At 35.4% G+C, this 27553-nt stretch overlaps 1 protein-coding gene across 3 annotated transcripts; it reads right to left on the bottom strand.

Moving 5' to 3' along the window:
- Positions 1-708: 708 nt before the first annotated feature.
- Positions 709-25330, bottom strand: LOC138306488 (uncharacterized). Of its 3 annotated transcripts, none has more exons than XM_069246953.1 (5): positions 25246-25330; positions 18242-20144; positions 14580-15011; positions 13103-13278; positions 709-8569 (listed from the first exon to the last, which is right to left on the bottom strand). In XM_069246953.1, exons 2-5 carry the CDS (start codon positions 20019-20021, stop codon positions 7274-7276), a joined length of 3684 nt encoding a protein of 1227 aa, XP_069103054.1. In that variant the 5' UTR covers positions 20022-20144; positions 25246-25330; the 3' UTR covers positions 709-7273. The 3 variants fall into 3 exon arrangements, with proteins under 3 accessions (XP_069103054.1, XP_069103053.1, XP_069103055.1); XM_069246952.1 differs by lacking the exon at positions 25246-25330 and adding an exon at positions 22148-22361; XM_069246954.1 differs by lacking the exon at positions 25246-25330 and adding an exon at positions 22148-22361 and having other exon boundaries at positions 18242-20141.
- Between the last annotated feature and the right edge of the window lie 2223 nt (positions 25331-27553).

The raw sequence follows: 27553 nt of genomic DNA, 5'->3' as shown, positions 1-27553 counted from the left end.
TTGCATTCGGACGAAAAATTTACTTTGTATTATCCGACTTTTTCGAGTTTCCCGAATTCGAATTTTCCGAGTTTGTTAAACAAACATAAAGAAGGAATTCGGCCGGGACCGGCAAAGTACTTCGTACTAAGGCAGGTTGTCGAATTATGAGAGTTCGTATCAAGCAAGTTCCACGGTAGTTAATAAGGGTCTGTATTTTATTGAAAACAACGAAAGTAGATTTTTTTTGTTAATTAAATGCTGGTGCGTCTTGTTACATGTTATATAGTATTTTGTAATATAAAATGTTCATTGTGTAACTAATCAGCGATCAAATGTAATGCATCAATGCAAATCATTAAAGTTAAAGTACAACCACTGTGTCATCCGGTGCAGATACTACACGGGACCTGCAAACAGTGTAACGTCATCAGAATGTTCTATTCTAATCGTATATACTTACTTTCATGCATCATTGACATTGAAAACAATTTTGGTAACTTGACATTTGTATAAATAGTGTTTTATTAGCTTCGAGATATAACTTTCAAAGTTTTAGATTGTTCAAAACTGCACATTGTGCCGAACAGATATTTGATATCAATATATATTATGAGCATGTCTGATAACAGGTATCCGATATCGGTAGATCCTTTTGACACAATGTTATGTATGTTACCGTTATCGCCAGTAATTAAAAAGCTAAAGAAGAACAACACAAACAATATCTTAAGCTCATGAAGATGATTTTAATTAAGACATTCAAATGAATTACATTGCCTGTACACTCAATCATTAAGCAATACTTGGCGCCAGCGGGTCTTAACGATAACCTGAGGTTTGACATATACAAAACATCCCATTAAGGGTCACGGTCTGGTGATCTTTTTGAGTTGGCCATACCAAATACCAGGTGTAGATATATTCTTATCGGTATTTGAGAAGTTTACGGTATTATGAAAGTCATACATTTAAACAAATTGGTATAATCCCAATGACCTCGGACGTTACCCACAGTAATCTTGTTATAAGAAACGTAATACTTTAAACCAGAAACCGAATCGAATATTAGGTATCTAAGTCTGTTGATCATTGAGTAGACTGTGCCCTAATTTTAGCCTGCAATATATTGACTGATATCTAATTCCGGTTATTTATCCGTCAATACGTCATTCAGTCCCGCCATCACACGAAAACATCCCATTAGGGGTCACGGTACGTTTTAAAAAATAAACCTTCTATTTAAGATATTGACCATGTATTCCCTATTTCCTTCTTACGATAAAAAAACCCCAAGATTATTCACACCCAGAGGTTATCGACACTCTGATGATACCTACAATTCACAGGGTTTAATTTTACAAAATAAAAAAAAAACACATAATGACGTTTGACAGTACTGCCAAAAAACAAATAGACAAGTTGTCTACACTTTCAATTCGCATTTTACAGTGATAGAAAGTGACTTACTCAGATTTATCTCATCTAAATATAAAGCATAAAAATACTACTAGCAGAGCGTTATTCATATGCTGTTGCAATTGTTATAAATCATCGTACGAGTACATGTTTTACCTTTGAAGACTTTCCACAGTTTGATTCGTCAAAATGTTTGGTTGTCAATAGATTACTAAAGACACAATATCTTGTCAAAAGTTTCGCCCAGTTATGGCACATAAAACTTTAAACATTAGCCTCCTGAATATTTACTAAAGTATTTTTTCATTTGCCAAAGTTTTAAAATACTAAGCTTCCAGCTAATGCATCGATGACGTTTGGCCTTTAAGCATATTTCAATATTTCAACTCTTCAAATGATGCCACTTGTATTTTCTTTAATAAAAAAGACAGAATTGCAACATTACCAGATCAATTCTATGCTTAATATGTATAATTATGAAGTTGGAAATACCATTTGACACCAATGACGACAGACGGCGGATAAAAGGCAATCGCAAACGAGATTTAGTTCCAGATGACAAAAGCAAACTCTAAAGCATCTTACGTGTTTGAATCGAGTTAATCTTAAATATCAATATTCGGTTAATAAGATATATAAAACAATTCAAATTTTAATAACATTTACAAACAGTTTAGAATATCAGAAAACTGTTTTAAGAAAATGCACTGAATGCAGTATCATACTATTAATCAGTCATTTTATCTATAACAAATACATTGGAATGAAAAATAAAGGGACATCCTTTCGTTTGTTATTTTGATATTGTTTTACCTTTTCATTGATACTGTAAAAACCATTATATATTTTTATTTCTTATAAATAAGTATGTGATTTAAAATTTAAAATTGTGTATATCCAGATGTCGTAATCAAATTTGGAAAGATGTCTTTAAGCATAGGATAAATTAAATTATTCTGAATATATGAGGCTAAATAGACAAGAGTGTATCATCAAAACACCTCTCTGGTACAACAATGATATTAAAGATGATAATATTTTTTTTTACCCCAACTGGTTTAGGTCAGGTATTTTAATTTTAAATCATTTGATGAAAAATTCTGACAATTTTACATTTCTTTCAAAAATTTGGAATTGATACCAATTTTCTACAATACCATGGACTAATATGTCAATAAAGCGCTATTTAAGAAATCTCGAAATAAAACCAGAGACACTTTCATACCCTTTTATACCAAAATTATTAGAAATTTTCTTTAAAAGGAAAAAGGGTGTGAAAGACTTCTATAGGTTTATCATAACCCCATCAACAACTCCAACAGGTACTAGAAAAAATTTGAAACTTTATTAGATTTATTGTTTACCCCTTTTGCATATAATAAAGATTCCTTTCTTTTTGGAATAGTTTTACAAAATTGTAGCTCTGTTGTCAATGCAATTTTGATAATTATGAAACATTACATTTATAAAACCAGATGTCTTAGCAACTCTTTAAATATCAATGCTCTTATTAATGTAATTAAGGATAATTTTTTAGTTAAAAAATATATGTTTATTAGTCAAAGTAAAAGGCAATTTGAAATAGGCTGGAGGAAATGGAAACCTTTATTGGACCTTTGAGTATATACCTTTACCCTAGTCTTTCACTTAGTCTTTTACTACTGCTAACTTACTTTAATTTTCTTTTTTATCTTTTGTTGGGGTTTATATAGCTGATCAGCATAACGATTCTTCAGAACATTTTTTTTATTTATTTATAATAATATATTTAAACTGTAATATACGTGTATGTGTAACGGTACCTCCTCATCCCTCTTCTTTCTTTTTCCTTCTTATTTTTCTTCTTTAGTATGTCTGTCTGTCTGTATGTATGTATGATGTATGTATGTGAGTGTGTGTGTGTGTGTGTGTGTGTGTGTGTGTGTGTGTGTGTGTGTGTGTGTGTGTGTGTGTGTGAGAGAGAGAGAGAGAGAGAGAGTGAGAGAGCATGCATATATGTGCGTTATGGTTTGCTAATATATGTTTTTATGGATATATCTATATGTGTAAATGTATATATGTTATGGTGCTATATATGTTCTGTTATGCTAAGTATTTGTGTGTTATGCAATGCCACTGCCATGATGCTTATGCATATGTATGTACACATATGTTTTGTATTATGTATACATCAAGCAGGAGTGTATGTATGCATGTATAGTTGCATATGTGCATATGTATATGTGTATGCTTGTGTACACATGTGTTGTTAGAGTATGTTTGTATGCATGTACCTATGCATGCATGCACGTATGTATGTATGTCTGCATGCATGTATGTGTATTGTGTCATGTTAGTACACATACATGCATATTATGCAGGTTAAAACCATGGCATGCTATGTAATGTTTTATATATGATGTAACATAACGTACAACTTGATGTTTTAAGTATTGTGAATGAGTGCGTATGCAAGTGTTTGTGTGTTGGTGTTTATTTATATATACTGTGTAAAATGTTTGAAAATAAAAAAATCAAAAAAAATCATATGATTGATGATTCATGTTAATCATATAAAACCAAGTTATACAAACATCAGCAATGCTATAATCATTGATAAACATTCAGGACAAATCTTTCATCTGATTCGTTTGTGAGATTTATCAAAAATGTGTTCTTACTTTAGAACTAGAAGTTGTACTTCATAGTCAGATCAGCTGACTGACTGATAATATATTATTAGCATCGGACTAAAAGTGTTAGAGACGATAAGTCATAACAAACATTGGTATATACACATAATATATACTGTAAGCACACTCATATAAAATTGACAGATATCTCGGAGCAATCTCAGACTGCAGTGTCAACACAGTCAACGAACAAAAGATTTATATCGTCTTCTGTCATAATCGAAGTCTAACATGGCGTTGTTTTTGGGTGGTGGCGTTGTCTGTCATGAATCTCGTAGAAATTAGTTACATAACAATGAAGAACATGTGACATAAATAGATTAAACACACCTGCAGTCAAACATGAAAATTCTGTATTGTGTGAAACAAGACGGAAATCTGAATTTTCGATTTCAATTTTTTTGCAAATACATGTATATTATCGACAAGGAGATATTAAATGTCAATATGATTAGACATAGCATTAGTGGTACAAAGAAAACACATGAAACATGTTTACATGACAATGTTTATGAAAATAGGGAGAGGTAACTCCTCGATGAAAAAGGTATATTGATTGATCATGTTTATTGTAACTTTACAAATCAGCTTTCAATTTTCATTTTTAATGTAACAGCCAAATATATTTAAGCAAGGATCCAAGGATCTGTTACCAGATTGGACATACAGTTGATATGAATCCCATCCAGAAGGAAGATAAATAGAATGGCGTCTGTTAGGGCTTTCATTTGATATCTTTCAAAGACAACGCAATTTCTAAACCACTTTTGAAATATTTTGACCGTTACATGTATGTATAGGCGTAAGTTTATATTGTATACATTGTCCGTGACGCGACGGAAACGTTAAATATTCATACCAGATTGGAGCTCATAGCTTGATATTGCCCATCTGGTTTAACATTGATCAAACGGGAAAATGAAAGTAGAATGGAAATCTAGTGCCATGATTCTAAATATAATTGATAGTATGTCTATTTGGTGACTTTGGTTCTATTCGCCACAGCAGGTACAGGCCTTGAAGTCCATATTAGCCATCCACTGATGAGAATCACGAACCAATCTCACAAAATAGACATATATTTGATTTGTGAAGTTACAACAATTATGATAAATACATTGTACAAATGCTTATCCATGATTGATTTTACTAGACGTTACCTCACTGAAATATTTTTAAAACGACAATAGGGAAAAAAGAGGATAAGTATACGTAAACAAATTAAAATTAAGGCAAGTTATGTATCATTTTAATTAAATATTATGATAGGTAGTTAAAGTATCCAGGTCTCATTTAGGTTGCCCATAATACTGGCATAAATAATTACAAAATGTGCATATTACATATCATATAATTGAGAAGAGGGTTAAACAATAATGTATATATGTGTATATATATCATAATAAAATATAATTTGCTACCTACATGTACAATATCATGTGTATATTAATAAGAAATGTTTCTATTTTTTAACTATTAATGTTCTGGATTTTTTGTCACATCTCATTGGTCAAAACACGCCACGTGATCATCGAAAAAGACTACATCGCCAGATTTTCCCGGAAGAAGCTTATTGAAAAAGTATATTACACGGTTATTTTTGGATAACGTTATCGTCTACTTTATTTTAAAAAACGCTTCATGTTATCGGCGCGATGACACAAATGCTTTGATGACCTGAATTTGAAGCGTAACCACATAATGTAACAGACTACGTCGACTTTTTCGATTTCTATCTATTTGATGATGAATACAGTTCAAACTTTTAAAGTTTCAATATAAGCACGGTAGGGGAGTAGGTAAAATAAAATAGCATTCATTAAATACCCGAAGTCATTAAATAATGAAAAAGTGTTATGTTTATTCTGAAATTCCGTCTAAGCTAGTTACAACAATAGGCGTATGCATATGCGTATTTACTGGATGAAGAGAATGGATATTCATCATTTGAATAACAAATCGTGTCTAATACGGTGGTTTCGAGATACCAAAATGACGTGAATGAAGTACAATTTACCGTCGATTAGTCCCACTTTATGGTGATTATGACGTCACCAAAAATAATAACGTCAAAAATGGTTTCGCAATAACTGGAAAGTGGGACTAATCGACGGTAAACTGCACTTCACGCACGCCATTTTGGTATCCCGAAAGCCCCATATTAACACAAAAATTACACATAAAACTTGTTTGTTTTGCTTTAGGCTCATGCGCATTAGTAAGTCATTCCATAATGGGGTGTCATGATTTTTTTCGGGACGCAATCAATATTTTTAAATAGTTTAATTAATCTTGTAAAGTAATTTTTGTCACAGAAGTTAACACACTAATTCGTCTGCGTTATTTTTGATTGAGAAAAAATACCATTTGCCAGCGGTGTAGCATCATTAATATATTTTTGGCATCGAAGATGATTATTTCAACGGAAAAGGAACTATACATATGACTGTGTCCTGAACATACGATTAAACATCAATAATTACTCAACTGATAACTAATGATAATGCTCTGTGTGCGATGGAGCCTATGGAACTATACCATTATTTAAAAAATAGAGTCCAATTGTACATATTAGAATTAATATTAACATTATGTTCAAGGTAACTAGGATTCCTGCAGACGCATGTCTGTAGGACACGAATTACTTCAAAGGAAACAATCCCAACTGGGTAGTCAAAATAAATTAAATTGTTGGGTTTTCGGGGCAGTCTGTCCATTCATCAAGACAAACAATAACCAAACAAGGTCTCACGATATAGAATTAATAATAGAGCGTACAAGAGGACAATTAATAAATGAAATCGAACGCAATAAACCCGTCGGCGAGTGGAGGCCGCAGGCGGAATCAATAGAGCTGTTAGTAGGACGTTAATTAATCAAACAATAGAGGTCAATATGATTAAAATACAGATCATTATAACCGTCCTCTTATCAATTGTAGTGATAATAGGGATACGCGTTTTAATCAGGTTGATATAGAGGTGTGCTAGGTAGCACTATTACTTTAGTAAGTTTGTTTTTCTTTCTAGTTGATAGTTCAGACACCTATAATGGAAGGACCTCTTTAAAAATCGCTAATGTGATGTGTTTGTTCGATAATTTCAATCTATCAAAGTTTCGATTGCCCAATAATTTGACTTTTACAAAGAAACACATCCAACCTAACGATTACGAAAATGTTGATTGTTGGATGAAATATCTTATTACATGTCCATGTCGTGTAATCCAAATTCCTCCAATATTTGTAGAGGGGTGAGATCTACTGATTTTGCCTTGAGTTCAGCAGCACGTTTTAGACTCTTTAACATTGAAACTCGTTCCTGAAACCCGGCTTTTTTCTCTTGTTGTGCAGATTCTATTAGAACGTCGAGGTATTCTATTTCAGTGAGTGGGTTTGCCTTGATTGCGTTTTTTCGTAGATAGTTTCCACAGTTCCTGACTTGATCAATCTTACATAAAACGCTGTTTTTCATTCTATTGAATGCATCTCCAAGACGGCGAATAACATGTTGCTTAGTAACCTTAGCTTCCTTTGCAATTTCCAACTTCTTTTTCATTTGTTCGTATGTTTTCTTTACTTTGACCTGTGTGATCTCGATACGAAAATCGTTGTTTTTGTGGGTCGTCCAATTGCATTTCTGTGGACAAACTGTACATTTCCCCGCATTCATGGCTGCACAGCGAATCTTATCGGAGTCGTCACTTAACAAACAAGGGTAATGACACGTCAAATGACAATACGTACAATTTGTGACATATTCTCCTGGGTTCAGGTCTACCTTGTGCTGTTGAAATTCATCCACTTCGTACGTGAAATTTTGATTATCCTTAATTTCTCTGTCGAATTTTTCAATAAGTTCTCGTTCAGTCCTCATTGTTGCAAGTTCACAAAGACCCATGTCGATCTGTGGCAAAAGTCCTGTCACTGTTGTGTTGAGCTGCTCTCGTTTATTCAATACCTCTGCTGTTAGCTGTAAACTCTGTGTCTTCATGTTGGGCAGGAATTTGAAAAATCCTCGGTAGCTCAGGAAACCCATCTCCCAAAACATCTTTCCAAATCTATTGCATTTTGCATCTGTATTCGGCTCAAATAGTGCTGAATTATTGAAAATGAAATGCATTTTGATAGGAATATCTGCTTTTTTCAAGGCATTCAGTACTGGAGGTTCTTTCCCATCTGCAAAGGTTACCATAGCCACAATGTTATCTTTCATGTCCTTCCCGAATATGGACAGTATGGAGTCGTAGATATACCGCTGAGTGTGGGTAAGCCTTGCTAATGGAGCTTGTGTGACAAAACATATAGCATCAATGGTTTCTATTCCTTTGGCGCCTTTCGTGTTGAAGAAAGCCCGGATCTGATCCACAAGTTGATGGTCTCTGTGTATTCCTCTGGTATCGCCGAATCCTGGTGTGTCAATGATGTTGCAGATGAACTTGACATCTTCGTTCATTGGATGTACTCTGTAGCTAGTAATCCAGTCCGTTTGGGATTCCGTCTTATAAAAGTATAAAACTACCAAATTAAACAATGAATGAGATGGGTATTGACAGATACATATTAGTGAAATTAAATATCATTTATCTGGTTTCCCCCCCTATTATTTCCTGTTGTACGAAAATATTTGATAGATTTATCAATTAAATTCTGAGATGTAACCTTGACAAAGTTAAACTTTCAGAAACCATGTGAAAAACTGGGATCCAATGTGGGTCTACATATGGAAAGTGAACAAATTAAGTGAAATTTGAACTATTACAAGAGGCCCGCGGACATTAACTGTCACCTGATATTTCATACAAATTAGTTATTTAATTAACTAACCAACTGATGTCTTTTGTTCAAGAAGTAGGAAAAGAGTGTAATAGGTATACATACAAAGTTTATGTTCAAAAGGTTCAATAATTATTAAGGCAAAGAGCAATAACTCCGTAAATAAGTTAAGAGTCGAATCGAGTTTTTTTTTAAATATTTACTCAAGTTATCATGTTCACAAGATTCAATAATTATTATTGCATAACGCAATATCTCCGTAAGCTATGATATAATCATGTCGATTTTCCAAGATCTTTACAATTTTAGTCTAAATACACAGTTTCATGGAGCTGAGTGCATATGTATTCACATTATCGTATTCACAAGATCCAATAATAATTATTAGTGCAAAGGGCAAAAACTCGTCAATCATCATCATGCTGATTATCGAACTCGTCCGAGATATTTTTTATGTTTGTCTACATACAAAGTTGCATTAAGCTCGTTGCATATTTACTAAGGTTACCGTGTTCACAAGGTCCAATAATATTTATAGTGCAAAGGGCAATAACTCCATGAATTACTGTCGAATCAAGTGGATTGTCAAACTCGTTTGCGACCTTTTTTATGTTAGTCTACATACAAACTTTCCTAAATCTTGATTTATATTTACTAAAGGTATCCTGTTCACATGGTCCAATAGTAATTATTAGTGCAAAGGGCAATAACTCCGTAAATTACTGTCTAATCATGCTGGTTTTTTTCTAATGTCAGTCTGCATAAAAACATTCATTAAGCTCGGTCAATATTTAATCAAGTTATCGCGTTTACAAGGAAATGTTCACGGACGTCGCACGACGCACGGACGGACAAACGACTATCGCAAGAGGTCACCATGACCTATGGTTAGGTGACCTAGAAAGTTGGTTATTCATCAGCCATCCAAAAATTGGATATGTCGCAAATCGTATTTCTCTGCGAAATAGAAGTTTGATCTTATATTTGAAAAAGAAATATATTTCATGTTTAGTCCTTCATCTGCTAGTAGGCTATTTAAAGACTATTTAAATCGTCTTTCCTGTTATTTCTTATGAGTTATATCGCAAATATCATATATTATAATATCTTACACACTCGCTTTTAGACCAGAATTGAGCTTTCGCCCCTGTGAGGAAGGCGTTGGGTTCTGCCCCATGACCGATACATCATAGTCTATAAAAGTGGTAGTTTCTGCTCCTGTTTAGAAGGCTTAGGTTTGTCCTTTTTTTTCAGTATATTCCGTCGTATAAAAAAACATCCGTCGGTTGTGGCTCATGTTGAATTTCAAGATGGTAATGTGGTAAGTTCAACCCTCCTAAAATCACTCATCGGTCCCTTCCAAAGAATAGTTCATATTTTAATCCGCACTCGTATAACGTTTTATACTTAATGGTTTATATAAAAAAATATTTATACTGTTTATCATGTAGTTCAACACAATAGAGATTATCATCTTCAACGATGGTTTAACCAGGTAGTTGCAGAAATCACTTGGACAAGATAAATTATAACGATCCTATCTTCAGTAAATTCATTCACCAAAGTAATTAAAAAAATAGAAGATCTCTGCATTGTTCTATTGACGTATAGGTGAAATATGTGAAGTGTTTGTAGTCCAGCAGATTTTCACAAACTACAATGTGCAACTACTATTGCAAAAATTGATCTAAAAAACGAGGAAGAACCTACTCTGTATTTACAGTTACCTCAGATAATGTAGTTTTTGTACAGAGAACAAGATTTTAGTATTACTTTTATTCAGTCAAAAACATTAACTGAAAGTTTGGACAAATAGTATAGCATAAGACAAAGTGTTTTTAATGTAAATAAATGTATTCTAGCCATATATATATATATATAAATGTATTGTGATGTATGGATGACTGTATGTGTTGGAAGGCTGCAAAATAATCGCGCTGGTAATGACACTTGTTGAATTTGAGAAGAAGTTCAAATGCGTTTTCAAAACGGCTGACGTTGCAGCCATCTTGGATTTCAGATCGACCGGGAGAAAACACTTGATCCGGACTATGGCAGAATAATTTTAGACAAGTTTCAGCTACATCACCGTGGTATATTCAAGATGGCTGCCATCTTGGATTTCGTATTGACTCGAAACATAACAACACTTGGTCTCACTTGTGGAACGTCAAGAAGTTCGTATGTGAAAATTTACGAACGGCGGACGACGACGGCGAGACACGATGACTAAGTCATCTTCCACACATGGACACATCAATTAAACTGGAGGCCATTCTAAAATGGCCCTAGCTCTTAATAAAGATGAATTACGGAAAAGCAGAGAAAGTATTCAGATAAGGATAGGGTAGGCTCCTGGATGTCAATTCTTGTTAACAGATAGACATGTTAACAAGTTTCGATAAATCAGGTAATATTTGCGAGAGTTATTAAACGGAAACAGACGGAAATGGCGTTTCTCGTTAATAAAAGGGCAATAAATCCGCTAAATATGGTCCAATGAATGTGCTAATCGACCACAATTAAGGCCCTATTATCGATTTTTAGGTCATTTGACCCGATTTTTAGGTCATTTGACCCGAAGGGTCAGGATGACCTATAGTCATCGTGCTTCGTCCGTCGTCGTGCGCTGTGTGTCGTGCGCCGTGCGTAAACCTTTGCATTTAAAACACTACTCGTCCTTAACTCTTTAGTGGATTACATCCATATTTGGTGTGAAATATCATTCAGGAAAAACAATCATTTTTTATCTAAACGAGATTGGTCAGACTCCTAAGGGCAGAGGGGCGGGCCCCAAAAGGGGAAATTTTCTTAATTTAAGCTTTAAAATTCTACTCCTCCCTTATCCTTGGATGGTTTTAATCCATATTTGGTGTGAAACATCATTGGTGAAGGACAATCATTTGTTATATAACTTAGTCTGGTTCGACTCCTAGGGACTGAGGGGTGGGGGCCCGGAAAGGGCAAAATTTCTTAATTTTAGCTTTAAAATCATACTTCTCCTTCTTCCTTGGATGGATTTCATCCATATTTGGTGTGAAACATCATTTGGGAAGGACAATCTCATTTTGTATCAATGAGTTAGATCCTTCCCCAAGGGACAGAGGGGCGGATCCCCAAACGGCAAGTTTTATCAATTTTAGCTTTTAAATCCTACTCCTCCTTTATCCCTGGATGGATGGGAACTAAATCTGATTGGAAAAAATTGTATGGAATGGTCATATGTTACAGAAATGAGCCTGCTCCGACCCCTAGGATCTCAGGGGTGAGGTCCCAAAGTAGAAAATTTTCTTATTTTACTTTTTTTACTACTCCTCCTAAACCCTTATGTGGATTTCATCCATATTTGGTGTGAAATATCAATGACAAAGGGCAATCATAATTTATGTAAATGGGCTTGCTCCATCCCGTAGGGACTGAAGCGTGGGTCCCTAAAAGGGGATATTTTCCTAATTCTAGCTTTAAAATCCTATTTCTCCTTAACTCATGAGTGGATTTTATCCATTTTTGCGTGAAACATCATTTGGGAAGGAAAATCATATTTCAAATAAACGAGTTAGATCCGACTCCTTGGGACAGAGGGTTGGTGCTCAGATGGGAGAACTTGATGAAATTTGGCTTTAAAATCACACTCCTCCTTAACCTTGTGTGATATTCTATCATATTTTTGTACAACATCATTAGGGAAGGATAATTATATTTTATATAAAGATTTTGGTATTCCAGGATGGCCACCAGCCCACTTCCTGTTTTCAGGTTTCAGTCTCCGATCTCAATGAAAAAAAGGTCTATATGGATTTTAAGGGATGGCGAACAACATGCAAACATTTTCTTTACGATTTTTGTATTCCAAGATGGCCGCTAGCTTTGAAATTGATTGGAAATCATAGGAGAAACGTTTAGAAATGCCCGACGTGGGTTCACCCGTTGTCAGTATAATGTGACCGGGTGAGTGTGTTGCTTGGTGTCTTTATAAAAACAGCAACAGTTCCACTATACAAGAAGACACAGCATGAACATACCGCAGTCTCCTAAAACACGCACCGCACACTACATACAAGCTGCACACAGTATACACGGGACCGTCCTTACATTACCATAGCTGTTAATAGAACGTTAATTAATCAAACAAACAAAAACATTGTACAACGACGGACGAGCTATAACAGCTATATGTCATCCTGACACTTCGGATATAATGAAATAAAAGAATTTATAGATAATTTCAAGTAATTACAATGAGTTAAATATAACTAACCTCTACTCCTTTTCTGACTTCCTCTTCTGACATTAAGTCGATGATTTTGAATCTGAAGTCGTCTTCCCACTTAACGCCAAGCAGGTGGTTCACCATTCCATCAATAAGGGTACTTTTCCCTGATCCAGTTGCCCCTATCATCATGATTGTCTTTTCCTGTGTAAGATGGGAGGATCCTGAAAGTGATATAACGTGATAGAAAACTGACTTTTGATTGGCTATACACATGGCTACTGTGTCCCAATAGTGCTATTAGAGTGACGAGAACCGAAACGTGAATCTTTTGTAACGTCATGATAATATTGACTTGGCTTAAGTAGTCAAAAGCAATAAGTTGCTTCTTTGCAAATAGTTTCACATTTATGACATAAGACCGCGTTTGAATTAACGCAATGCGATGTTTAACATATATTAATCTTATGCATAACTAATGAGCTAGAGACGCATGGCGCGGCGACCGCCGTCCATCCATCCGTCAACATTTCCTTTAAATCGCTACTAGTCTTAGAGTTCTGCATGGAGTGTAACCAAATTTGGCCGAAAACACCATTGGGGGAAACACCATCTAGGAGAACAGAATTTGTATACATTTTGGTTCTGAAGCCCCAAACCCCCCACCCCCCGGAGGCAGAAGAGGTAAATCATAATATAAATCCCATTGGGCCTCTTGTTTGATATACTATACAGTAGTAGTAGTATACAATTATATGCATTTTCCAAATAAATGAATATCTATATCATTTTATATATGCATATTGATATCGAAAGACTTCGTCAAATTATGGTGTCGCAATCTGATTAAACTACAGATCCTTATTTATCACTACGTTTGATAAGAGGATCTGAGAAAAATCCCCAATTTAGAGGTCATGTCCAGGTTGACCTTTGGAAATGGGCCAATCAAATTTGCTACTTGCAAAATTTTGACAGTGAATTTCAGGGACGTAATAGTTAGAAAACTGTCAGAATTATTTTGGTTTACGTAGTCATCTCGTCCAAATAAGCACAATAAAGCTAATCGTATATGTAAACTGGGACGAAATATCGTTTTTATAGAATGGATAGTGACAAGGTGTAGAAAATTGGCCTAAAAAATAAGAAACGGTATATTCGTGATGTGCCTTCCTGTGTAGTGGATTTGCCTATGTCAATCATACGAGAGGACAACTAATGCCAATCCTGTATATAATAAATAATTAATTTGATACGTTTTTTTTTGTTTTGTTTTGTTTTTGTTTTTGTTTTTTTTTTTTGTTTTTTAAGGGGGGGGGGGGGGGGGTTGAGAGGAAAAAAATAATCCTGAAATGAAGATAATGTGAACAAAAACCCAAAATTGTTAAACATGTGAGAATGATTCACTGGACCTACTATGACTTAGTGAAGAGGAAACTAATGCATCGAACACTTTTTTTTCAATTCTGAGCAATTCTAGATAGAGTAAGTTTCAATACAATGGTAATATATCTGATAACCTTACCGAATTCACACTTCCTTGTTTTGAATTCTTCACTTCTTGCCTGCTTGTGTTCAGTCAATGGCACTTTGTAGAACGCTGGCTCCCCATCCTGCAGTTTCATACATGCCTGTCGCACTGATAATGCCGGCGATTGAAGTGTGCGTATGGACTCGCTTTGTCCACTGTATTCACCTTCGCCATCCTTATAATGTCCTCTAACTTTGAACTCGTATTCAGTGTCTTGGAGTAGTCCTCTTACATAAATATTGGGGGATGTATCGCTTGTTATCGCAGATTCCTTGCTCCATAGTTCCTCTTGCGTCTGTTTGTACTTCATTTCATAGTAAAGGACGTTTTCGTCATCTGGAACTTTCCATGCCAGTCGTATATAATCACTTCCGCTGTCAGCTCGTGTAGGTTTACCAGGACGTCTCGAACACTTATTCTGAAAATCTACATTAACGATCTCATGTCAGATTCAATGTCCAAGTAGAATATTCAAAGTTAGCTAACACATAATGTATAACACGAACCATGCATTAAGCATACTAGTTGGTTAGATTACATAGTAAATTTGGATGATCGTCTTTTTCTAAAGTTCTAACTCTCTTTTTCCTCCCCACTGTGAGAATACAGATCACGATAACCACTCCGTTAGATAAAGCCTCTTATCAAACGTAGTGATAATAAGGATATGAATTTTAACCTGATTGGCTCTGAGTTTCCCTTGCCGAGACATACTAGAGCTCAACAGTAGTTTTTTCAAAGACTTGTCTGTCGGGCAGGTCAGCAAAACAAGAGGTCCATGGGCCTTAGTGGTCACTTGAGTTCGGATACAGAATAAAACAAAGACTTTTACACACTCTTTATTGGCCTATCAAGACCTTGAAATCAGTGATTTATAAATTTGACTTTTTGATCTATGAAGAATATTTTGTTCTATCAACTCTGTGAATTCAAAAGAAGATTTTTAAAATTTTAGTCATTTTCACCGCATTTGGCCCCCCTTACTGGTCCCTGAGGGTCAGCGCATACAGATATGAATATGTTAAAATGATATATCTCGAGGTGATAATTCTAAACAAGTGTGAAAATTTAACAAATAATATACAAAATCTTTTTCATATATAAAATATAGTAAACTTGATAAAATTAAATTCACAATATTTGTAAAGGGCCTTAAGACCTTTCAATCTATGAAGTGTATATGGTTCCGTAAAATCTGTGAATTCCGAAGACTATTTTTTTTCATTTAGTCATTTTGACCCTTTTTTGGGAGTTAGCCAGGACAAATATGGATATGATGTTTAAAACTATTTCAGGCTAATAATTCTAACCAAGTTGCCTATGAAAATTGAGCAAATATTGCTCATAAATGTGTTTTTCCTATATATACTATGGTCAACTTGACCCCCTCCCCGGGGAAAAGCGAGACGCTGGGGTCAAATAATTCACAATGGTTGTAAAGGACTTGAAGACCTTCCATCTATGAAGAGTATTTAATTTACCATTTTATGGAATTTCAGAAGAAGATTTTTATAGTTTTAGCCTATCTGACCCATTTTGGCCCACTCCTCATGTCCCTGTAGGGGTCAGTCGTGAAAAAATGTTAATAGGATTCAATGACCATTCATACTGATAATTCTGACAACATTTCACTTATTCCCTACTACAAATGACCAAGTAATGGTAAAAAATGTGCTTTAGTAAACTTGATCCCCTCACCAAGGGTAAACGTGAGACCCTAGTGTCATATAATTCAGTTTTTGTAAAAGGACATTAAGACCTTTCCATCTAAGAATAGTATTTGATTCTTCCATTTCTGGAATTTCAGAAGATTTTAGAAGTATTTGACCCCTTTTGGCCACACCCCTCAAGCTCATGGGGGCTGGGATCATATAATTCACAATTTTTGTTGACCTATGGCCATGGAAGGTTTCAGCAAAATTTCAACAAATTGGCTCAGCAGTTTTGGAGAAGAAGTCAAACATGTAAATTGTTTATCGTCGCACGACGGACGACGGACTAAAGGCAATTAGAATAGGGCACTTGAGACTTCGTCTCAGGTGACCTAAAAACGTACCTGCCCGACTAGAAAGGAGGAATATCACTTTGGGGCGTTTCACGGCCACTCAGTAATAAGCAAATTATTTTGCATGAAGATACCTTAGGGTCAGCTGCATGTTGTAAGATTAATCAGAATATCTAATTTTACTGCGATCATGGTAAGTTCAGAGGTCAAAGGTCAAAGGGCGAAAATTCACATTTTCATTGTGTAAGTCCTAATTAATTAAAGATGCTCCACCGCCGACAGTGCATAAATAACACTTATAATTTGAACAGTAATTGGTGTTTAACTGTGTATATATGTCTAATTAACACATAAATAATATAAAAAAAATAATTCATTCTGCCTTTGGTGCATCAGACCTTCATTGCATCTAGGATATAGTACCATGGATTTTGTTCGGGATGCAATACATTATTTTTAGAATTTTTATCTTGACGTAACATTAGAAGCTCAAACTTTTCAATGGTGGTAACGGTGTAAAGTAAGGAAGTTTTGTAACTGAAGAAAATCACTCCAGCGTCTGCTGCTTATTTTTATAGAGAAAAAATACCATTTGTCAGCGGCGGAGCATCTTTAAATATTAGAATAGAGATTACATTTTTTGCAGCTTTTGCCTTCAAATATTGGGTTTGTGAATTTCAGTTCAGAAAACTGAAGAAAAGTTTAAAAAGTAGGTCACAGTGACCTAGTTAAGTATATTTTCTATTTGAGCATTAAAAACTTTAATATTTTTCAGCAATTTGATCGCTTGAAATTATGTTGAAAACTAAGATATTTCAGCAATTTGATTTCTTAAGATTGATGTTAAGAACAAAGTCTTTAAAAGTGGTAGTTTCTGTTCCTGCGTACTGCTCAGCATATAGGGAGTGGCACGACTGGTTCCCCGTTGTCAGAGTAATTTGATAGTATGGGGTGTGTTGCTGTCTTCGACCGCATGATTAAGCGCTAAAAATAGGGCAAGTGTTCCAATATACGCGAACACACAACACTATGCAAGATACCACTGTCTCTCCCAGAACACACACCTTGGCCATGCAGGTAGGGCGTTAGAATTGTACCTGCGCCCCTATTGCATGATCGTAAAAGGCGACTCCCCTAGAGGTTGGTCCTCGGTTCTGTCTCCTGTCCGAGACACACCTAAGTCTATCAAAGAAGACGTTTCTGCTTCTGCATACCGCTCAGCTTACAGGGAGTAGGACGACTTGTTCGCCCGTTGTCAGTATATTGAGGGGGTGCGTTGCTTGGTGTCTTCCGCAGCATGCGTCAGTGACAATGCACTATAAAAGGGGCAACAGTTCCACTATATAAGAAGACACAATATATACCGCAGTCTCCCAAAACACTCACGCCGCACTACGTACACGCTAAACACCGCATACACGGGAAGTCGTCCTTACATGACCCTGACTGTAAATACATGTAGGACGTTAATTAATCAAACAAACAAATTCCACTTCACACATTCAAGAAGCCACATACCGCATACACGGGAGGCCGTCCTTAAATGACCTTTGCTATGAATTGGACGTTGATTAATCAAATAAACAAACAACCCGTTGCTAAGGCATTAACTGAGCAAGGCAAATAATTTCGATTCCCCCTTAATACTTACCTTTTGAGACTTGATTGTTGTAATGTATATCCTGTCTTTGAGCACGAGGTGGCTGTTCATTAACATGGAATGAATCTACAGAGGAACCATGAAACAAGTAATCATCTTTGCGACTGTGAACCAAACGCCCATATGTTTCCCTAGCCATATCGTGCCAATGTACAGTGTGTTCGGGATTGTCTCTTCTATTAGGATGATATGGTACGCGATAACCCGCTGAACTGTCTGAGGTAAATCCCAATGAGACATCTTTAGCGGGTGGATATTTATCTTGAAACTCCAGTACCGACATCGATTGTTCCTCCATATTCATGTTTCCTGATGTTGAAATTATATCACTTACATCGCTAAATTGTCCTTCTTCCTCCTGGAAATGTGCTCGAACTTTAAACACATATTGTGATTCAGACTCCAGTCCCGTCACCCGTAGAAACGTTTTATCATCGTCAGTGAATACGGGCACCTTGTCCCATGCTTTTCTTCTTAAGATCTTTGATTTCAACTCGTAATAGGAAACGTTTTTTTCGGAAGGGGCGTCCCAACGTAAAACAACGGAGTCGCTATATACCGCAAGACTGCAAGGCTTCCCTGGTTTTCGCATCACCGGTTTAGCCAATGTTGTTCTCGCAATATCAGCCGTCAGCACTGAGGGTTGTTTTGTCATAATCGGGTCGCTTTTGTCGCTGAACTGACCTTCATCTTCATCATAATGACCACGAACCTTAAACTCGTATTCCGTTCCTTGCGCGAGGTCATTAACTACTTTGTATGGTATACCTCCTTCTGTGAAGGAAGGGGTTTTGAACCAACAATCGTCATCTGTGGTCTTCATTTTTACCTCATAATATTCGACGTCACTTTTGTCGGGCTTATCCCAGGCAATACAAACGTAGTCAAAACCAACGTCAAGAGCAGCTGGTCTACCGGGTTGAGTTGAGGAATCCATGTCACAGCCAGTAGATGTGTCCAGGGGCAATTTTGCGTCCAAAGTTCTAGCAACATCACTTTCTTCGCTGTATTCCCCTCCACCTGATCGGTAATGTGTCTTGACTTTGAAATGATATCTTGTTGCAGGTTTAAGTCCGTCAACCATGTAGAATGTATTGGCTTTTTCTGTGAAAATCGGCTGGGACCATATACCATCATTTTGTGATCTGAATATAATCTCGTAAAATTTCACATTTTTGTCCTCCGGCCTATCCCATCCGAGCTTGACATGATCTTCTTTGACATCCAACACGATAGGTTTTCCGGGTTTTTGTCGTAGTTCCATACTTAATGATGACGTTTGATGTACCTGTACCTTGGTTTTGAAGAGATCGCTCAATTCACTAAAGTCGCCCTCTCCATCTTGATAATGTGCTCGGACCTTAAATTCGTAGTCTGTATCTGGGTCCAGCCCCCTTATATGATGACTCGGTTTGTCAAAGTCAGTGAAGACGGGCCTTTGCCAGGTCGTTTCAGATTTGGTTTTTAACCTTACTTCATAATATGTGATGTCCCGTTTTGAAGGTTTTCTCCATTCCAATAGCACAGAATCGCATCCGATTTCACGAGCAACAGGTTTCCCCGGAACATTTGCTAACGTTTTATTTTCAGAAACATCGAATGCATCAAGGTCTTTGTTTTCCAATGGAACGTGGTCAACATTGCCATCTTCGTTTGATGCAGATGATCCAATTACCTCAAAGCTGTCCGATTCAGATGTTTGTAATGAGGGTGTTTCAGATACTTCCTGGCTTCTGTGAGAGGCTGAATGTTCCGTTGAAATAGATTCCATGTCAACAGATACTACGGACAATGATCCGTCTTGCTGTAAGGTTCTTAATATCTGGTAATGCAATACTTTCCAGGTGTTTTAAACCTCTTCATGGTTTGTTCATCTGCATCGAAGCTATGACTACTGGAAAATAAATGATAATTATATATAGTATAATTCTAAACACCAAAGTCTATAAAAGTCGTAGTGTCTGCTCCTGCTTAGCGTTCAGCATACTGGGAGTACAACAACGCTAAATGTATATGTATACTGGGACGAAATAGCGTTATCAATTGACGTAGCAATGTGCAGAAAATGTTTTTAATCTGAAGTACATGTACACGTGGAAAAAACAGGTCATCAGAACATGACCCCTTATGGGATGTTGTCAGATCTTCTATTGTATATCTATATCAGATTGCACTCATGTTTTAGTATCATCCATTATGTATGTGAGGTGTGGTGTTCATCAAAGGGTTGACTATCTAAAACATATTTTTCTATGAATATTCTATAAGTATTATTTATAAATACCATGACTGTGCGAAAATTTGGGATGATATTGTTTTCTTCAGTAATCTTTTAAAAACATACGTTTTGATAAATTAAGCTTAAAAATCATTCAAATGCACAGGCAAACATGTGACGAGTTACATGAGTGCTAAGGTAGTCAGATGACCGTAAAGGCCATTGGGCCTCCCTTTCTGATTTATATTGAGATGAAAACTTATGTGAAGAAGTCACATTATAATAACTGATAATACTGTAGAAATTTAGAAATGAAATGGTAATTATAGCACAACTTGTCTTCCTGATTTGACCGCGTGTAATTATTTTACTGCACTGTAGGCGTGACCATTATTTTTGGCAGTACTGCCAAAATTTATTTTGTATTTGACTTTGTAAAATGAAAACCTGTGCATTGTAAGTTAAACGCAATTCTCATGATGTTGATAATATTTTGTGGTGAATACCAGTTCGTTTCAATTTGTGAGTATGAAAAACTTGGCACATATAACTTATTAATAACAAAATCAATTTATAACTTCTAATTAGACGGGTATCCAATATAAGTTTAAGGAAGTATAGAATGATGAAGAATTTGCTTCAAATAACCGTACTTTTAACATTTTAATGTGTTTTCATTTTAGATCGTACATGTACGTGGTACGTCTTCCGTCAACTTTTCACAAAAATGTCCGACTAGTCATAAATGGCTAAATGAAATTTGACCAAATGTTGTCTGAAGCCTCCTTAGGTAAAGGGAAACCATTCTTGTATAAACGGCGGGCCTGCCACCAGGGGCCTGAGGGGAGGTACCCAATAGGGGAAATATAGCAAATTCTTCACAAAATTCTTCTGTAGGAATGGAAGGTTTTTGTCTAATTTAGTCTGAAGCTTCCTTGGGTGAAGAGATACAAACTTTGTAAACACGGTGGGTCTGGTCCCCCAGGGCCCTGAAAAGCGGGCCCCTATAAGGGATTTATAGTAAATTTGTTAAAATGTTTCTGTAGAAATAAATAGATTAAGTTCAAATATTAAGCCTTCAAGTTGGTAGCTTGCCTTTTTGAAACCGGTTAGCGATACATGCCCAATGTATCGCTGGGGTGTAACAGCTCAAATAAGCTTGTGTGTAGTCCTATGTACGTAGAGAAATATTGTGTGGACAAATGATCCCTTAAACTACAGTTTTAATGAAATGTATGCGGTTACCATGTGTAAATATGCATGCAAGTTTTCTCTGAACAAAATTTAGTTGCCATGGTAATTAGGTCACAATACAAAGAACATTTGTGTCAGGACAACTTATAAACTATGTTCAATAAGAGTTAACTTTTTGTCAAGACAACTGCTCCAACTACTGGATCATTTTCAATGAACCTTGCATGAACCGTCGTCCGTCTGTCCGTCAACATATCGATGCCATTCATTAGACACATCATGTTATGGTTACAAAGGCAAATATATGGAGCAACGTTTGGTTGCTAAGGTCAGATATAAGGGTTAACAGAGTGCATTATTTCGCCATTTGCTAAGAGTTCTTAAAAGTACACAATATTTTACTGAATTGATTATATACAACTGATACTAGCTTCTTTTCTCCCTTTGGACATTTAAGAGATCAAAATCAATATAAACTTACTTACCTTCCTTGAAATGTTAATGCTTTATGTGTACACATTCCGCACCTCGTGTACAATGATCTAGACAGTCTTGTGTTGGAAAAATCAGATCACTAATACGTATACAAATGTGATATATCATTCACACAAGCATAAGGTCTTTAAAACTTAACATCGAAATACATATTGAACCCTTTTTGCTGACAATAATATATCATTATTTCTTCAAATGACACCTGTTCACTTGGAAATAAGTTTAAATCATATCTGAATTTCAATTAGCCTTCTTGTAGAAATTCCCAAAAAAACACTTTCATTTTCGATTCCTATAATGCATCGAAGTATGACTGTGATGTTATGTACTATATTTGAGACAAATCTTTACAGGTGACAGTAATTGGGAAGCGTTATCAAAGATTTCATCTCGCATTGAATTCTTTGACATAAAGTAAAAGGACATCGTAGGTTCTTTCTAAATAATGTGATAAATTATACTAATTGCTTGTTTTTATAAGATCAACACGAAGAGACCATTTTTTATATTTTGATACAGTAATTATCTTTTTATTTTAATCTAAATCTTCAATTCTTTAAATCCCTTTATAAAACCAATTTCTTCAAGAATACTAGATATTCTATTTTGTCCCAGGTACTTATTTTGTTTGGCAAATGTATAACTATGTTTAAGTTTGTCTTTTTGTTTTGGGGCTTTTATAACTGTTCAGTATCAACATTTACCATCATTTTGAAAATTGCAATACTAAAAATGCATGGGTTTTAATTTTGCAGCAGAAATAAGAGCAATACTACCAAATATCTTTAAAATTACTTCTTCAATACAAGGAAGTCTGAACGTACGTCTAGACCATGAAGCCAAGATGTGGTCGACAATTTCAATTCACATTTGTACATTGTTAGTAATTACAAAGTGATTTCTGTAGCTATGTTTCATATTAACATACACAAGGTTTACATCATAAAAGTTTTCTGTGTTGTAACTAAGGTTTATAAGGCATCATACATGTTTTGTCCATTGGGGTGATTTGCATAGCTTAATTCACACCATATGGTTTTCATTCGATAAGTAAAGAAAAAAATAGCATATCAAATGTTTCGACCAGATATGGCACATATTACTTTCTAATTAGTTACATTGTGCCGATATTATTGAGGATTTTAAAGTATTCATTTTGAAATGCATGTGTATATACAAATCTATTTTAAGCGAATACACAAGGTAAAAGTATACAGTATACTAAACATTACAGTTTTGTTATGTACCCGTACTTGAATTCCAACGCCTAATTTTACAAACCAAAGGATTATAAGATCACCTTATTTCATGATTAAGCAGCTATGACTACCTTAACTATTGTGTTTCCCCAAAACATATCTATTGACGTGTCTCATTACATTGTAAATATCACATAGCGATTACAAACACAATTGGTGGATTTGCATAAAATCACTCTATAACATATAACAATGAATGTGTACATCAGTATGCATATTTTCTGTACATTTGACACTCAGTATATTGCATTGTGTATGTGAGGTGTGGTGTTCATCAAAGGGTTGACTATAGAAAACGTTCACATATTTTTCTCTAATAATGTTCTATAAGTATTAAAATGTAAATAGCATTGCTGGGCGAAAACCATTCAAATGCACTGGCAAACATGGGATATGTTACAGACAATAGTTACAACAGAGAAGTTATGCCCTGTAAAGGTGCTTGAAATGAAATGGTAATTATACCACAACCTGTCTTCGTGATTTGACCGCGTGTACTCATTTTACTGCACTGTAGACGTGAATATTATTTTTGGCAGTACTGAAAAAATTTACTTGTATTTGACTTTGTAAAATGAAATCCTATGCATTGTAAGTTTTACGCAATTCTCATAATGTTGATAATATTTTTGGTGCATACATGCTCATTTTAATTTTTGTGAGTATGAAAATCTTGGCACATATAACTAATTAATAACAAAATCAATGTGTTACTTCGAACTACACGGGTATCCAATAAAAGTTTGAGGAAGTGTAGTATGATGAAGAATTTGCTTTAAATAACCGTACTTTTAACATTTTAATGTGTTTTCATTTTAGATCGTACATGTACGTGGTACGTCTTCCGTCAACTTTTCACAAAAATGTCCGACTAGTCATAAATGGCTAAATGAAATTTGACCAAATGTTGTCTGAAGCCTCCTTAGGTAAAGGGAAAACATTCTTGTTTAAACGGTGGGCCTGCCCCCAGGGGCCTGAGGGGAGGTACCCAACAGTGGAAATATAGCGAATTCTTCAAAAAAATTCTTCTGCAGGAATGGAAGTTTTTTGTCTAATTTAGTCTGAAGCTTCCTTGGGTGAAGAGATACAAACTTTGTAAACACGGTGGGTCTGGTCCCCCAGGGCCCTGAAAAGCGGGCCCCTATAAGGGATTTATAGTAAATTTGTTAAAATGTTTCTGTAGAAATAAATAGATTAAGTTCAAATATTAAGCCTTCAAGTTGGTAGCTTACGTTCTTGAAACCGGTTAGCGATACATGCCCAATGTATCGCTGGGGTGTAACTGCTCAAATTAGCTTGTCTGTAGTCCTATGTACGTAGAGAAATATTGTGTGGACATATTATCCCTTAAACTACAGTTTCAATGAAATGTGGTAGGTACATGTATGCGGTTACCATGTGTAAATATGCATGCAAGTTTTCTCTGAACAAAATTTAGTTGCCATGGTAATTAGGTCACAATACAAAGAACATTTGTGTCAGGACAACTTATCAACTATCTTCAATAAGAGTTAACTTTTTGTCAAGACAACTACTCCAACTACTGGATCATTTTCAATAAACCTTGCATGAACCGTCGTCCGTCCGTCCGTCAACATATCGATGCCATTCATTAGACACATCATGTTATGGTTACCAAGGCAAATATATGGAGCAACGTTTGGTTGCTAAGGTCAGATATAAGGTTTAACAGAGTGTATTATTTCGCCATTTGCTAAGAGTTCTTAAAAGTACACAATATTTTACTGAATTGATTATATACAACTGATACTAGCTACTTTTCCCCCTTTGAACATTTAAGAGATCAAAATCAATATAAACTTACTTACCTTCCTTGTAATGTTAATGCTTAATGTGTACACATTCCGCACCTCGTGTAGAATGATCTAGACAGTCTTGTGTTTGAAAAATCAGATCACTTATACATATACACATGTGATATGTCATCACGCAAGCATAAGGGCTTTAAAACTTGGAGTACCTGGCATATTCACAACTGAACACGATGGCATGATTATTTGGTTCCATCAATGCAATTCACACGAGTTCTATGTCTTCTCCAGAAATATACATTTTTCTCATATTTTACTGAATTTTACAAGCAGCTTCACAAATTACATATCAACAGTAAGACTGACAGTTAGCCAGACTATATACCAACAATTAATGAAATTAGTTCTGTTCAATTGCAGCACAGTAATGAGTTTTAGGCTTGCAAAATATCACTGTTTAAAGCCTTTACATGAACATTAAAATCATTTAATATGTTTTGATACAGTAATGATGTAGTTATTTTAATCCAAGTCTTCACTTCTGTGAATCCCCTCACATGTGTAAAACCAATTTCTTCAATATTACTAGATATGTTATATTTAACTATGTACTTATTTTGTTTGGCTAGTATATATAAATAGTATGCACTTATTTTGTTTGGCTTGTGTATAACTATGTTGAAGTTTGTGTTTTTACTTTTTGGGCTTTTATAACTGTTCAGCATCAACATTTACCATCATTTTCAAAATTACAATACTGACAATGCATGGGTTTTAATTTTTCAGTAGAAATAAGAGCAGTACTACCAAAAAACATTAAAATTACATCTTCATGAAAAGGAAGTCGGAACACATGGGCATCCCAATGAAGCCAAGGTGTGGTCAACAATTTCAATTCACATTTGTACATTGTTAGTAATTACAAAGTGATTATCCGTAGCTATGTTTCATCTAAACATACACAATGCTTACAACATAAAAGTTTTCTGTGTTGTAACTAAGGTTTATAAGGCATCATACATGTTAATCTGTCCATTGGGGTGATTTGCATAGATTAATTCACCACACCGTATGGTTTTCATTCGATTAGTAAAGAATAAAGAACATGTCAAATGATTCCCCCAGTTATAGCACATATAACTTTCAGATTACTTACATTGTACCGATATTGTTTGGGATTTCCAAGTGTCCATTTTAAAATGCATGTATATATACAGATCTATTTTAAGCGAATACACAAGATAAACATATACAATGTACTAAGCATATACATTTTAGGTCACCCGAGGCGAAGTCTCATGGTGACTTATTCTAATCTCCTTTTGTCCGTCGTCGTCTGTCGTACATCGTCCGTCGTCCGTCGCGCGACGATAAACTTTTCATATTTTCGACTTCTTTTCCAAAACTGCTGAAGCAATTGCAATGACATTTTGCACAAACCTTCTAAGGCACAAGGCCAATCACAATTATGAATTGTTTTGTGATTTTTAACATCCTGTTAATCTGCACTGGTCATTCAAGGACATGCCAGGGTTAATAGTGGAGGCACCCCTGCTTAGCCCTTCACATAACGGTAGTGGGATGACTTGTTCGCCTGTTATCAGTATATAATGTGACCGGGTGGGATGTGTTGCTTGGTGTCTCCGGCGGCATGCTTCAGTGATATAGCACTATAACAGGAGGCCATTGGCTTTAACGGTCAGCGGATATTTGATAAAAATTAGTTCTGTCATTAACTAACCAACTTTTTTTTTGGTAATGAACTAGGAACATAGATCTAATAGGTCTACTTACAAAGTGTCATTAAGATTGCTGCATATTAACTCACATTATCGTTTTTTAACTTCTACGAGTTCTTTTGTACCGATATTGTGGGGGATTTTCAAGAGTCCAATTTAAAATGCATGTATATAAAAGTTTATTTAAGCAAATAAACAAGGTAAACGTATAGAGTATACTTAGCATATACATTTTTGTTATGTACCCATAAGAATTCCAAAGCCTAATTTTGCAAATCAAAAGATTGCAAGGTCACCTTCTTTCATGATTAAGCAGATATAACTATTGTGCTCCCTCCAAACATATCTATTAAGGTGTCTCATTACAGTGTCAATATCACATAGCGATTATCACTCTATTGATATAACAGAATGAGCCTCTCGACATGTACTTCAGTCTGAACATGTCCTGTACATTCGACAGTCATGTTTTAGTATCATGCATTATGTATGTGAGGTGTGGGGTTCATCAAAGGGTTGACTATAGAAAACGTTCACATGTTTTTCTCTAAGAATATTCTACAAGTATTAAGATGCAAATGTCATTACTTGGCGAAAATCATTCAAATGCACAAGCAAACATGTGA

Source organism: Argopecten irradians, chromosome 13 (genome assembly GCF_041381155.1).
Source record: "Argopecten irradians isolate NY chromosome 13, Ai_NY, whole genome shotgun sequence".
Classification (NCBI taxonomy): Eukaryota; Metazoa; Mollusca; class Bivalvia; order Pectinida; family Pectinidae; genus Argopecten; species Argopecten irradians.
The sequence above is the reverse complement of the archived record's forward strand: the minus strand, read 5'-3'. Positions and strand labels throughout refer to the sequence as shown.